At 34.5% G+C, this 14,347-nt stretch overlaps 1 protein-coding gene across 1 annotated transcript; it reads right to left on the bottom strand.

Moving 5' to 3' along the window:
- Window positions 1-556: 556 nt before the first annotated feature.
- LOC123542789 (equilibrative nucleobase transporter 1-like) lies at window positions 557-11,774 on the bottom strand. The gene is made up of 10 exons (XM_045328796.2): window positions 11,270-11,774; window positions 10,743-10,789; window positions 7,961-8,037; window positions 4,922-5,014; window positions 3,996-4,230; window positions 3,584-3,772; window positions 3,304-3,405; window positions 2,112-2,298; window positions 1,647-1,767; window positions 557-712 (listed from the first exon to the last, which is right to left on the bottom strand). The coding sequence occupies exons 1-10, from the start codon at window positions 11,671-11,673 to the stop codon at window positions 566-568; spliced, it is 1,602 nt and encodes a 533-aa protein (XP_045184731.2). The 5' UTR covers window positions 11,674-11,774; the 3' UTR covers window positions 557-565.
- Window positions 11,775-14,347: the final 2,573 nt, after the last annotated feature.

The raw sequence follows: 14,347 nt of genomic DNA, 5'->3' as shown, positions 1-14,347 counted from the left end.
CTTGTAATTTTATGTTTCTACTTTAAAGGAGGGAAGAGTGTAGTAAATTAATAGTTTTACACCTTAACATTTAGTGGTTCTTAACCTGAGTAAGATGACAACGATATTGTGTTATATTCTAATATGTGTCCTAGTATTCGGAACTCTTTGTCTTTATCGTTGGTAAAAGGTCGATAGAAAATTCCGCCAAATAAAAGTGTAAATCTTGAGAATTTCTCTGCTCATTGTGTTCCCAGAGGTGCATTTACAAAAATGTGTGTGTGGCGGGGGGGGGGGTGGTAGGGGGCGCGGGGAGTGGGGAGTATTTCACTAGTTAATGGCGTGTTTTTAAACCGGTCACGCTATTTACAAATGTTTGGTTAAACATTGTACATAATATATATGCTATAATTCGATTCCAAAAGTGTCATTTCTTTGTGGTTCTGGTAATAAATATCTTTCATATATTGCCTACAGGCTATATTTATTATCTATCCTTGTTACTAGTAAAGAAGCATATTTTATGTAACAGGAGTGAGTAAACATGTGTCTAGACGTTTCATTGTGCTGATCTATTTGCAGACATTCATGTCGCCTGTAGAGCATTATTGCTTTTCATCTCGTGACTACATACATTGATGTGAACAGTGCCTTTATCCCGGCAGCCCTTTATATATAACAGAACTAGATGCATTACCGTAGACACTTGAAGTACGAGAAGGAAAATGTTTACCTGAAAGTATAATAAACATTGAATTCAATTTCGACATGATTCTCGCTCCAACCGACGACTGCTCATCTTCTCAACATTTAAATACATGTATCACACTAGTGTGCATTTCAATATTTTGGGGCAGAGCAGGAAAATATAGTCTTCAGGGTAGATTCTTGTCGGTTGATTGATACTGGACAAGAAAAGATAATAGGTAAGGGTAGATTTCTTGGAAGCATAGAGCACCACAAACACAGTCTCAGAGCCACTATTTGCAAAGTAGGCCCACAACAAAAAGAAGCTGTAACGGAAAAGAGAAAATATTATAGACGTGCTGCTTCAAACATCCAACAAATACATTTTAACTTTATGCAAAATATAGAGAAAGGGTGGAGGAAGGGTTAGGGGGTGGGTAGAAAACGGGGGGTGGGGGGGGGAGGGAAAAGTAGAACAAGGATAAATATTCAAAAGGGAATGCTACGTTCATTAATCACAGTTGCCCTACAACGCAAACGACAGCAGCGCACACACTCACGTGCAAATTCATCAGTTTGACGAAGTTTCATTAATATCATTTTAGAAGGATCCCGTTAAACATTTGGAAAATTCCTTGTGCTTGTTGTATCATTATTTTGGTCTAGAATTTTCAGGAAAAAAGTAATTTTTAGAACAAAATCTTAATGTTACAACTTATAACCTGTCAAAAATGATACTATCAAAACCTATACGGGTACCTTTAAGAACATAGCGACACGTGACGTGTATGTAAGGGTCTGTCAGAAAATGCTATGTACTTGGAATAGCCTGTGTTTTACATAGAACAATAAGATAGTATAAATACGTTCTGTTATGTCACACCGGTGTTTCTACAAAAGAAACGCTGGGGCGAAAACTCGCGAATGAGAGAAATCTGCACATAACCAGAAGAAATACTACTGACACAGAGGCAACTTACATGTAAATAGGATCCATCGTAAGCCTCATACCACTTGAAGAGTGGATATTGGATTAAACCGCCTAACCCGGTAACAAATAGCAAAATGCCCATCAAGTTGCCAAAGTAATCTGCTGAAAACCTGTTTAAAATAAGAATATATATACGTTAGGAAACAGCTTAAAGTAATGTTTTATGGCATTTACGTGATGTGATCAAATAAACAGGAACAAACAACCAACACAACTTCCTACTTTTGCGTTTGTGCACGACCATTTCGCCTTGATACTGAAATACATATAATATGAACGATTTATATTATAAATCAACCTTCATTGTCACATGACTTCCTATTATGTTACTTGTACACATAATATAACCATTCAGTGCCTGATCGATTTAAGCTTTTATGTCAATCTGAAGTCTTAGACTTAAGAACGTTGACAAAATTCCAGACTTTAACAGAATTCACAAAAATTCACGTACGCATTTTCTAAAAAGGCAAATGCAACGGCATACAGTGACGTTCTGAAGAAGGTGAACAAGACAAATGCAAAATATGGGGTGACATCATTTTTGATGAGGCAAAACACTGTAGTGCCTGTAGAGTAGAAGAAGACCAATCCCATCGGCAATACTACTGGAAGATAGACGCGTTTAATCTCACCAGAACCTGGAATAACAAACCCATTTCAATCTAGTGCAGTTATGCCTAAGGCTAGAGCGTTCAAATGATAATAGTCATCATGAATCTACGTTTTGAAAAATAATGCTTACACAAAAAACTTTATCCTTGTCAAAACCAGCGAAATGATACGTGTCAGTTTCAGAATGCATGTATATTATTTTCCCTATTATTTTCATTGTTCTACCGTCATTGATCTCCTAATGGCGTACTTGCGCGTATTTAAATTAATCGCATATGAAATATACACATTTATCAAACAGAAATTGGCTCTTGTGATAAAAACTTCTTCGTGACAGACTGTCATATTTTCAATTTAAAAAAACTAATCTATTTCAAGTGAAGGACTCGAATTCTGCGTTTGATATAATTAATAGTGCTAAATAACGGTGCTTTAACTTGTATTTAGAGAAACAGACAAGTATTACCATTATTTTACTTGGTAACACTAGAGAAGCAGACGGGTATTACAAATATTATACTTGGTAACACTAGAGAAACAGACGACAATTACCAATATTTTACTTGGTTACACTAGAGAAGCAGACGGGTATAACAAATATTATACTTGGTAACACTAGAGAACCAGGCGGGTATTGCAAACATTTTACTTGGTAACACTAGAGAAATAGACGGGTTTTACCATTATTTTACTTGGTAAGACCAGAGAAACAGACGGTTTTTACCAAGCACAAATAGTGATATGAAATGAGTTTACAAGCATATATGTAAAATATAAAAGGTAAGGGTAGATTTCACGGAGACACAGAGCACCCAAAACACAGCCATAGACAAAACAAATTAAATTAAATGTCAAACATTGTATGATTTATTACAAATATTTGTTGTAATCATAAATTCAACCATAACATTTATGACAACCATAAGTATATTTGAAATTATTGAGAGTTATATCCTTTTGATATGTCCAAAACAAATATTATGATGGATTCTGAAAATCAGGCAGAAAGATTATGTGTGTGGTACACTAACCTGCATAGCGTTTACGTTGATAGTCATAAACAAACCCACAAAAAAGCGCAGTGCCAATCGCTGCCATAGTTATATAGGAGAAACTTGATAGCATATCTCCAACTGAAATAAAATGTGAAAATAAAAACAGTGAAGTTATAAGCGTTACCGGAATTATAAACACAATGATGTGGATATTTTTTGGTTGCTATATCACCAACTCACATCTCATATGCAGAGTTAAATGAAATATGAACTAATGGTTAACAACAGCTATTTAAATAGATTTATTTAGAGGTACCTTTCGTTTCATCATAGTCGAAGACGTTTTCAAGCCAGACATTTATCTGTCCTATGAACGTAAACATTCTTATTGCATGAACAAATGTCCAGTAGATGTGTAGCATGCACGTTATGGAGAAAACAGTCGAACAAAAGGACAGTTTAGAGGATTCAGGTGACACTTCAAGGTCCACACTGCTGCTATTTTCTGAAACATATACTTTACTGCTATATGTAGTGAATACAAATTTAATTTGATTAAGTTAATTTATTAAAATGTTTTATTTTCTATTTTGTTAATTTAATTTTTTTTTATTTTAAATGAGTGAACACATCAAAATTCAGAAAAATTAAATTCAGACATAACATTTCAATAAATTACAAGTAGAACTAAACAATCAAGTTTCGATTAAATTTTAATTAAAAATTACCAACAAGTTCCTGCTCTTGCGATTTCGGAAGTTCGTCTTGGTTTTCCGCTTGTTCCACCTTCTTATCATCATTACACTTCGACAGTTTTTGGCTTCTCTCCATCTCTTCTAGGTAGACGTCACCAATAAACATCTTTGGTAGGAAGAGCATTGTGCTGATACTGGTTATCACAGCAAACACAACAGACATAAAGATATAGGACGTTCGTCTCGGGATGCCATTTTCATATGCAATCTGTTTATAGTAAAGACAAATGTTGATCTAAGTCAGTAAGTAGGAGTTTGAAAGCTAAGTGTGCTTTTTATTTTCGACTTTTGCCAACTGAAAAACAATTACTCATGCTTATTTAAGGAAAATATCTTTATCATAGATGTTGATATATTGTGATTATGTTTCAGTAAGAAGATCATATCCGAAGTGGAGAATCAAGAGAAATGAATGAAAGAAGTCGTGTTCAGAAAGGTTCGTTGACATGGCATCTTTCTAAGTAGTCTTGGAAATGGAATCGATGGATCAAATTTACAATGCAGAAACAAAATGTGTATTATTATTCGTTCATACGTTCAATGAGAGGGATAATCACCCAAAGCTCCAATGTTATTTGTTGTTTTTTTAATTTGTATATACAATTTCTTCATTAGTTCCTACAGTATGTGTAAACATACATAATTTGTTAGTCAATCCGTAAACTTTGGCTTAAAATAAAAACAACTTTTCTGCATTTGATATCACACATATAGATGTGCTGTTTGAAATTTTATCTATACGTCACAGTGTCTGTTTATAATTTTTGATATCGTGTTGCCCATATTAGGGCATGCTCCTTTGATGCTGATACTTACAGTACACAAGACACACAATACTCATAATGATGATACCTCTGTATGCATCATCTTTACATTAATAGACAATGTTAGATACATACCCTTATTAGCTGTTTGTTGATCGAGGAGAAGTCAAACAGCCCTATGAATAAGGCAACAATTGTTGACCGTAGACGTGGATGAAGAAACGATACCTGTATCAACAATGATAACAAACATTTATGTAATATCATATTGGTATTGGTTTTGTTGTCGTTGTCGTTCTCGTTGTTGTTGTTGTTGTTCCTGTTTTTTGGTGTTGTTGTTTTTTTAAATCAATATCAATATTGAAATAGCCCCTATCTCTAATTCAAACATTAACAAATATAGGTGGTCATTCTACTAGTCGAAGTTCAAATTTATGATTGATAAGTTCCATCGTCTATATGAACGATGGGTATCACATTTTGTCTATAGATTAAACGAAGAAGAACATTCATTTTCTGCAATCAAATGACAAGTCTTAATCTTTGATAGTAACATTGTTTTGGACCATAAAAGAGTCATATACTTTGCACATATTTATAGTATACTTATATAATAGCATTTTACAAAAGAAACAGACTTTAAATAATTTGGCATAATTTAGTAATATGATCAATCAATAAGTTGAACGTGGGTACAGCGCCAAAGAAGCAAATACGCCCATATAACATGAACCGTCATGATAACTACTCAGTGCTAAGGAGAAATGCTTAATAAACGCTTTAAACCATCATCTCCAACAGTCGAATCCCAGTCAATACAAGAACTTGAACAATGTGCTATAACAATCAACAACTGGATGAATGAAAATAACCTCAAAATGAACACTTCCAAAACCGAGTTCATCATGTTTGGTAGTAGGCAACAGCTCTCTAAGTGTGCAACTGACAAAATATGCATTGTAGGTGATGAAGTGAAATCAGTGAGCTTTATTCGATATCTAGGTGCATATCTCGATGAAAACTTGAATCTAAAAGAGCATGTAAAACGAAAGTGTAGAACAGCAATGCTCTACTACTTCAGAATACAATGTTTCTGGAAATATCTTACCAAAGAGGCTGCCGAAACTCTTGTGTTGTCATTGGTGATATCCCATTTAGATTCTTGCAATGTCATTCTGTATGGTATTGCTCAAACGAGGTAAACAAAATGCAACGAATTCAGAACATGTGTGCAAAAATTGTCCTAAACCGAAGAAAATATGACAGTTCCAAGCAAGCGCTCTATGATCTTCACTGGCTACCCATTAAAGCCAGAATCACATTCAAAATGCACACCTACATGTATAATTGTTCAGTTGGAAGTTCTCCGGAATATCTTTCAGAACTTCTCATAAAACAAACACAGACAAGGAACTTGCGTTCTTCAAATTCAGTTGCTGGGTGTTTCGTAGTTCCTTTCAACAAGCGCAAAACGTTCAGCGACAGAAGTTTTGGTACTGCTGGACCTAAACTCTGGGATGAATTGCCTCTCGAAAAAGGAACTCAGACACACTAGATGTTTTTCAAAATGAAGTTGAAAACTCATTATTTTGGAAATTACTTTGCACTCTTTTAGAGACTGTTATTGTGATTTTTAAGATATTGTGGTAACATGAACTGGATGATTTTTATTGTGTAAATACATTCGAATATGAACAATTTTGTCACAAATACAAAAATACAGATGTTTGTAATAACTTATGGACATGTCACAATAACTCACTTCTACTTGCTTACTAACAAAACAGCTCTTACTGTATCTTAATATTCTAATATTTTATTAATCTTATCTGATGCCTGATCTTTTGTTTAATACTTACTAAATAGTTTATTCACAATGATATTTATGCTAATTTGTTTCATACATCTTTAAAATGTCTTAATTTTTAGACGTATTTTTTTTATGTGTTTGTAAAACGCCATGGAATATGTTTTACGTAAAAAAAGGCTTTTAATCAAATAAAACAGTTTCAGTTTCAAATGAAAGCTTAAAATTATTTGACAGAATCGACGTAAAAGTTCTGCAGATCCTCATCAATTCTATATCAATGTCTGTCAGGCCTTCTCTATAAAGATACGCATAGCTCTATATATAGGATCTTTACATTGAAGGCGATTAAAATTATGTTCTTTTATGCCAGGCTGTATTACACATCCATCCTTATTTTGACAGGGGGATTTATAAACGTCGCAGCGACACAGTTATAGGTTATGTGGCGACTTTCCAGCGCTTGCTGTTTGAGAAAGACCCATCATGGGCGGGCACTTGAGTATAACCACCGACCTTACGTAGGCCTGCTCGATAGCTTGCTCACATGAAGAGTTCAACGCCCAAAATGAGGTTCGGACATACATCGGTGAGAGGCAGCTAATTCGAAGTCAGCGACCTGAACCATTTGGTCACGGAGGCCCTAGCTGGGGTTTTAAACATATATTAAACACAGTATGGCAATCACAGCTGGTAAAAAAGTTTCGAATAGCGCATCAGCTTCTGTTATATCAACATCACAAAACGGTGACGAGTAATAAACTGAGCCAAATTTGATAAACATGATCACAACTATACTTTCTCACACTTGTCAATACCCGCCAGGGTACCTGTTATATCAATTACAGAACGTTAATGATTAGTGAAGTGACAAAAAAATGATAAAACATAGTTCAAACAGCGATACCTGTTATATCAACATCACAGAACGGTTATGATTAATGAAGTGACAAAAATTTGATAAAACATAGTTCAAGCCGCGATACCTGTTATATCAACATCACAGAACGGTAATGATTAATGAAGTGACAAAAATTTGATAAAACATAGTTCGAGTCGCGATACCTGTTATATCAACATTACAGAACGTTTACCATTTATGAAGTGACGCGGATTTGATGAAACATATTACTTTACATTCTGGCGTTATTCTATCTCCGCCGGGATACATATCAATATGAAAGAACACTTTAATGAAAATATTCATTACTATATTATCCACAAAAGCAAATAATAATTACTCAACATTACTTATATCTAACTTGAACATCTGAGACAGGGGATGTAGTCCTAGAAAGCAAGAAAAAAATAAAGATTACAACATTAGGACTCAAGATATAAAATAAATCAAACATGTAGACAAATACCTGTATGTTTGTGCACGACACCGTCATTCCTCCTATTCCAATCCCTAATAGTCCAGGCAAAAGTAACCATGGCAATTCTGTAAATCAGAAAAAAAAAATGTTATATAGGATCTTCGTTTGAATTTAATAGATGTTTCGGTTTTGTTGTTCAAATCACTATTATCGAGTCATTCGCTCTTTATGGCAGATTCAGTAACCGTTGGACTTGAAAGTTTTCTTATAGAGGGAACATGCAGCTGTTCTGCAGTATGCAGACGTTGCAAATGAATATGTTTAACATGTCACAGCACAATAAAATCCACATCAGTTTCTATGTTACTTTCCTGATATTACTAAGATGCCAAATACATAAAGATATTATCTTAATAATTTTACATCAGCTCCCCTGGTGTTACAATAGCTTTCTTATATGTAAGAACACCATTGCTCGTATGATTTGATATATGAAAAAACACACATTTCGTCTTTGATCACTAGGAAACACTGGCATTCCTTGTAGATTGCATACATTTGAAAGAGTGTTTAAAGGTCCAATACTAAGGAAAGTGAACATTTTAATTTCTTTTAAAAAGCACAGAAACTATTTCATTTTATTGGAAAATGAAAGTTGGTATGTAGAAATTCGAAATAAATCGCAGTATATGTACAATTATTTTTCTATGAAGTATGAAGAAAGTTAAAAAGACCTGGGGGGTCATTCTGTCGATTCATTGAAATTTCAACATAATACACATACATTTCTTTGAGTTCCAAAGACCTTCTGTAAATTTTGACCTGCCAATCTTCATTATTTAGTGTCTTGCAGAAGTCTATGCACTGGCTATGAAAAAAATTGCCAACTCACTTTCCCTTAGTAATGGACCTTTAACTGAAACCGGAGGACATGACCCGAAAATTTTCTTCGAAAGAAGTTATTGTCATAAGTCATGTTTGTTGTCTATTGTCGCCGTGTCAATTCGTATCTCACTGTTTACTACGAGCGGGCAAGGCATACAGATGATGAATAACTGACGTTTTGAAAGTGCAATTAAAGCATTGGAAAATTGCAAATCAAACAAAACTATATATGAACATGCATCATGATATTAGTGATCTGCTGTTTTTTCCTTGAAATTCTTTATTATAAAAGATTAGCATAAATATGTGGTAATAGGATCTTCTTAAATTTTCAAAACATACTAATTAGTTTTTTTTTATTTTTCGTCAAATCAATCTGGTTGGGTTAGTTTCCAATGTAAACTGGCATAAATAAAACGTTTCGAAATTTAAAAAGCTCCTACTACTAATCTCGGAGATCTTTAGGGTGATATATGGTGCATTTCCGAATATTTCAGAAAAAAAGCCGTGATTTACGATTAATCATGTTACGGATTATGTGGATAAAACAGTAACATGAATATGACATGCATCCGTAGTTCCTTCACTGTAAATTTATTATCAAAACTAGCTACTTTCTTAAATAATTTAGCAAAATAATCTTGGCTAATCCGTGATATCGTTAAACTTAAACTCATATGTACTGTCACAGTTCAATATGCAATATCAGATAAAGAAATCAAGTAAACTGTCAAGATGAAAAATGATTAATGCAAAAATTATTTTAAAAAAAATAAAGTTGAAGAAAGATATTTTCAGTTTGCGAAATCCTAACATAAAAGCTAATTGTTCACATTTTTGACTGAAATTAAAGCTTAAATAAGTTTTGATACCTACCATACGTATATATATGTGCAATATTCGTAAAATGTATATATTGCACCATCTGTTTAGTTTCACGAGGGGTAAAATACAGTCAAATTCTATTGTTCAATGAAAGGTCTAATGTGCAGAGTTTAGAAAGGAAATGAGTTTTTGTGTCATTATTGAGACTGCTATAGTGCGGTCAATTGCCTAAATCAATTTCCTCAAACTCTCCTATGTTGGAATGACTACTATATTACTACTGTTCGCGGAGATATATAGAGAATGAACAGACACATAAAGTGTGTTAATCTCCAGTCATGTAATGCACCATGACTGTAGAAGATTACTGCAGAGAAACGGGTGATCACGTATGGTTTGAAACTTACTGAAATGCCAAAATGTGGTTTGATTCGCAAGTGCTATTTGAATACAGAAATATTTAGGTCAAAACGGTTAAAATCACTTGGTCACAAAAAATCATTCCTCAAGAGGAACGAGTTTGCCCATTTTTGGGAACTCCAAAGTTTTCTGAAGGACTAATTGACAAATATAATTATATGCAATCTATGCAATCATGTAAAGAGGAACTGATAAGCAATCATAAGGTTCTATATTATAGAGGCTTAAAAATCAACAGTGGAACACGAACCTTACCTTGATTCAAACCTCATGTTTCAACTAATGTCAAGGTAATTTCATAATTAAATTATTATTGATCTATGAATATTCAATTCAAAATGTAAGCAATTGCCTTCACAAACATTTGAATTTAAGAGTTAAACATCTGTATTAAATTTTGACATGCCTTACAACTCGCTACATACCTTAATCTGATGAAAATATTAAATATTACATACATCTAAAACTGTGGTAGTAGTGTACATATATATGTCTTTATATGAACTGTTGTGAAATATAATGTTATGGGCCGGAGGCCTAGATCCTTGTATAAATATTGTACTTTATTTATGAATAATGATATTGGCAGGTATGTCAATCGTGCTTTGTCAAAACCAGCAAATGTTAAATTATATATACAGGTAAGAGGAACATGCTCGATGCAAATTATTAGTAAAATATAGCTAAATCACAGTTTTACCTGGAGTAGCAAAGGCCATACACAGAGTTCCGATCAAGTAGACAGATCTGTTAAAAAGAACATATACAACTTTAACGTGATATGTCTTGAGTTGAAGAATTCTTTTGAAGAAGCCATCCAGTTGGTTCTACCCAGGCGCCAGGCTATTATAGAATAATGCATGGAGGGAAACTGGGGGTCTTCCTCCATCATCAAAACCTCGAAAGTCACCATATGGCACAGTATTGTGTTGGTGTGACGTTAAACCCAACAAAATTCATAAACTTGTATGCAACATTTGATCGATGTTAAAGACAGAAAACTACTATCAATGTAATTTATTTGCGTTTTAATCAAATGTTTAACTTACAGAAAGCTTTAAATGTTCCAGTTTATTTCACTACTAAACATGAGTTATTTCTTATTTATCTGCATTGAATTATACAACATAAATAGTAGATTGTCTATTTACACAAGAATCATAGGAATGTAACTTTGGATGCATATTCATTTACATGTTGTCGTCTAGAATAAGCAAACATACTCACACAAATACTGCACGTGTTATTCGTGTGCCAAAACGCTTCTGCAAGTATGCAATCGCTGCATATGTTAGGTTCATGGCACTTGTAGCTATAGAATACCACAGGTTTAATTTTGATTCTTGAGCCGGACAATCCTTGCTGGTCACTTCGTCCGCCTTGCTAATATTAGACAAAACTGTGTCCCTGTCCGACAGCGAGTTTGATACATTCACAGCAGAAGTTGTTTCTAGAAGTGTAGAATTATTTTGGTTGAAAAAATCGCTTTGTGTACAATAGTCAAAATAGAATCCTTCCTCCTTGAGAATAAACACTAGTGAACCCCATCCGAATATTACACCCGCGAACAGGAGATTTTCCATGAGAGCCCATATAGTGATTAAAACAGGGTACTTCCGGTATAATTCCATACTTGATTTACAGTTTGGATGTATCTATCAAACGTTTTGCTATCCAAAATAATAAACAAGTGAAAACATTGATGCAAAATATCAAAGTAGCAGCAAAATTGTAATCAGATATAACAACGATTTTGAATTAGATGCATTAACACTTCACGCGCACCTGAATACAATCAGATAACAAAAATGAACAAATATGTAATCAATTTCAAATATACTCTCTTGGTGATTACTTTGCTTCCGATCAAGTAGGATATAACACACAAACGGTATAAATTTAAAATTGGCATATTCTAATTTTGCACGGCCCGGCTCATGAGTCCAATTTTCGAAGGGACTTGCAAAGCAAAAAGAGGCTATATTTGTCAATGTGCCAAAGGTAATGGCAGTTCTAAAAACCTTTAGGACAGCAGTTTAAATATCAAAAGTAAATACATCATGTCTGTGAAAGTGTCTGTGGCATTTGGACTGATTTGTCTTCTCAATGAGTAACCTGTCTGTCTGACATCTGAGAGTAATCATGATATAATTGAAGCGTTAATTTATCAACGTCCGCTTTAACCGGTTGATATGTCCTTTGAACTCAAACAAAAGTACTTCTATCGAACATGAGATTTGGTCCAAGACGGATTCACTGGCAGCACAGGGGTCAAATGAGTGTCGTTTTTCTGTAGAATGGATCGATGCAATCGTATTCTGTCACCAGTTTCATGCATTTACTGTGTGTTAATTGATTGACAAATTCTTCTGCGAGGGCAACGACATTTACCTTTTCGGCGATGGGTACTTAGATAATATTAAATAGTAATAGAATATATGATATCTTCACACGTTTGAAATGATTACGTCACTACCTACGTCTCTTTCGGTGAAACAATACATGTAACATAACCCTCAATTGATCAAGTGATCATCCATTTATCTATAAACATGTTCCAAGGAAGACGCTGCATAGAAAACTCCGATGTCCTGTAGCGCATGTTGTCGAGTTGCAGATTCTTGAAAATGGAAACGTCCCCCTTTATAATTGTCAGTACATGTCTCACTTAATTGTATTTATTAATAGTAATAGAAAATGTTCAAACAGTGAAAAAGCACACGCCCGCACGCTCGCTCACAGAGTTAAGGTATCAGCTTGATTATATTTATAGATAATGTTTTAAATATTACCAAATGCAATAGCAAGGTTTGATTCCGTTGTATTCATTCAAAACCCCTTTTGACATTTTGCTGCAGTTCGTTTTTAAGGGTTGTGCTGTGACAATTTGTGAGTACTGTTTTCGTCTGGCAATATTTGCTGTTTTGTATTTTTCTGTGACAATTTTCATGTTTAAAGTTTGTAGGACTCTTGCTATTGGTGATTTGCTTGGGAAAATCCAATTTATTGTTCTCGGCGTTTATCGATAATCCGTTTTCGTTGTTGTTGTAGAATCCTTGGATCATTTTCTATTGCAGGCTGGTATTGGCCCACATTGGACATGTAACCAAATAAGCCAAAACCATATCGCATTATAAAAGAATTACTTATAAATACAGAAACTCACTGAAACTAGCTTTAAACATTTTTACCTTGTCGATGTTAAGAATAGCAGTTTTAATGAGTATTTTAATGAGGAAAGACACAAGTTGTTTACACCAACATTCGTGCTACGCCTCACCTCTAGTTTGTTCTTGTGCAGTTTTTGGATGACATTGGTTAACTATAATTGTCTGAGAATTTTCATCTGACAGAATAAACATTTTATAAAATACCTTTTGCCCATCTGTTAAAAATAAATAAAGCGTATTGTTTTCTTTATCACCTTGAAATCTATATCACAAACATAAAAATGACATGATAATTATTTCCCGATTTAAGAACGTATCACGGACTCGAATTACGTAAGTGTTTATACTATTTGTGGAAAGTGCAAATTGTTCAGCATAAAGTCTTTAACAGTTTCAAGCTTAAGAAGTATTTTTTTCTATTACAAATGACTGTTATATGCTACCTGTATAATATAGAAACAATGCTGAAACACATTAAAGGTACAGAAGTGGTATCACTTACTTATTTACAAACAACTTAAGATAGATAGCAATGTCTGTACAAACTTACAAAAGTAGCCATTGTAACTCTGAGGGTTCATCCCGATTCCCTGACAGACTAGGTAGAAGCAGCCTCGGTAATTCTTTGTATCAACCAGTCCCAACCCCTGATAGTCCAGAAGCAGCGTGTACAGACATCACAATCCCTGATAGTCCAGAAGCAGCGTGTACAGACATCACAATCCCTGATAGTCCAGAAGCAGCGTGTACAGACATCACAATCCCCGAAAGTCCAGAAGCAGCATGTACAGACATAACAATCCCTGATAGTCTAGAAGCAGCATGTACAGACATCACAATCCCTGATAGTCCAGAAGCAGCGTGTACAGACATCACAATCCCTAATAGTCCAGAAGTAGCCGTGTTTATTCTATGTGTACAGACATCACAAACCCTGATAGTCCAGAAGCAGCGTGTGCAGACATCACAATCCCTAATAGTCCAGAAGTAGCCGTGTTTATTCTATGTGTACAGACATCACAATCCCTGATAGTCCAGAAGCAGCGTGTACAGACATCACAATCCCTGATAGTCCAGAAGCAGCGTGTACAGACATCACAATCCCTGATAGTCCAGAAGCAGCCGGCCGTGTTTA

This window comes from Mercenaria mercenaria, chromosome 1, assembly GCF_021730395.1.
Source record: "Mercenaria mercenaria strain notata chromosome 1, MADL_Memer_1, whole genome shotgun sequence".
Lineage (NCBI taxonomy): Eukaryota > Metazoa > Mollusca > Bivalvia > Venerida > Veneridae > Mercenaria > Mercenaria mercenaria.
This window is presented reverse-complemented; position numbering and strand designations above follow the sequence as displayed.

Bases quoted from the DNA above. Each gene is read 5' to 3' on its own strand.
- LOC123542789 (XM_045328796.2), bottom strand. From the start codon at position 11,673: ATGGAATTATACCGGAAGTACCCTGTTTTAATCACTATATGGGCTCTC. The intron at 10,790-11,269 runs GTGAGTATGTTT...TCTTTTTAACAG, and splicing joins ATAACACGTGCAGTATTTGT to ATCTGTCTACTTGATCGGAA. The intron at 5,015-7,960 runs GTATTTGTCTAC...TTGTTGATACAG, and splicing joins TGTCGTGCACAAACATACAG to GTATCGTTTCTTCATCCACG.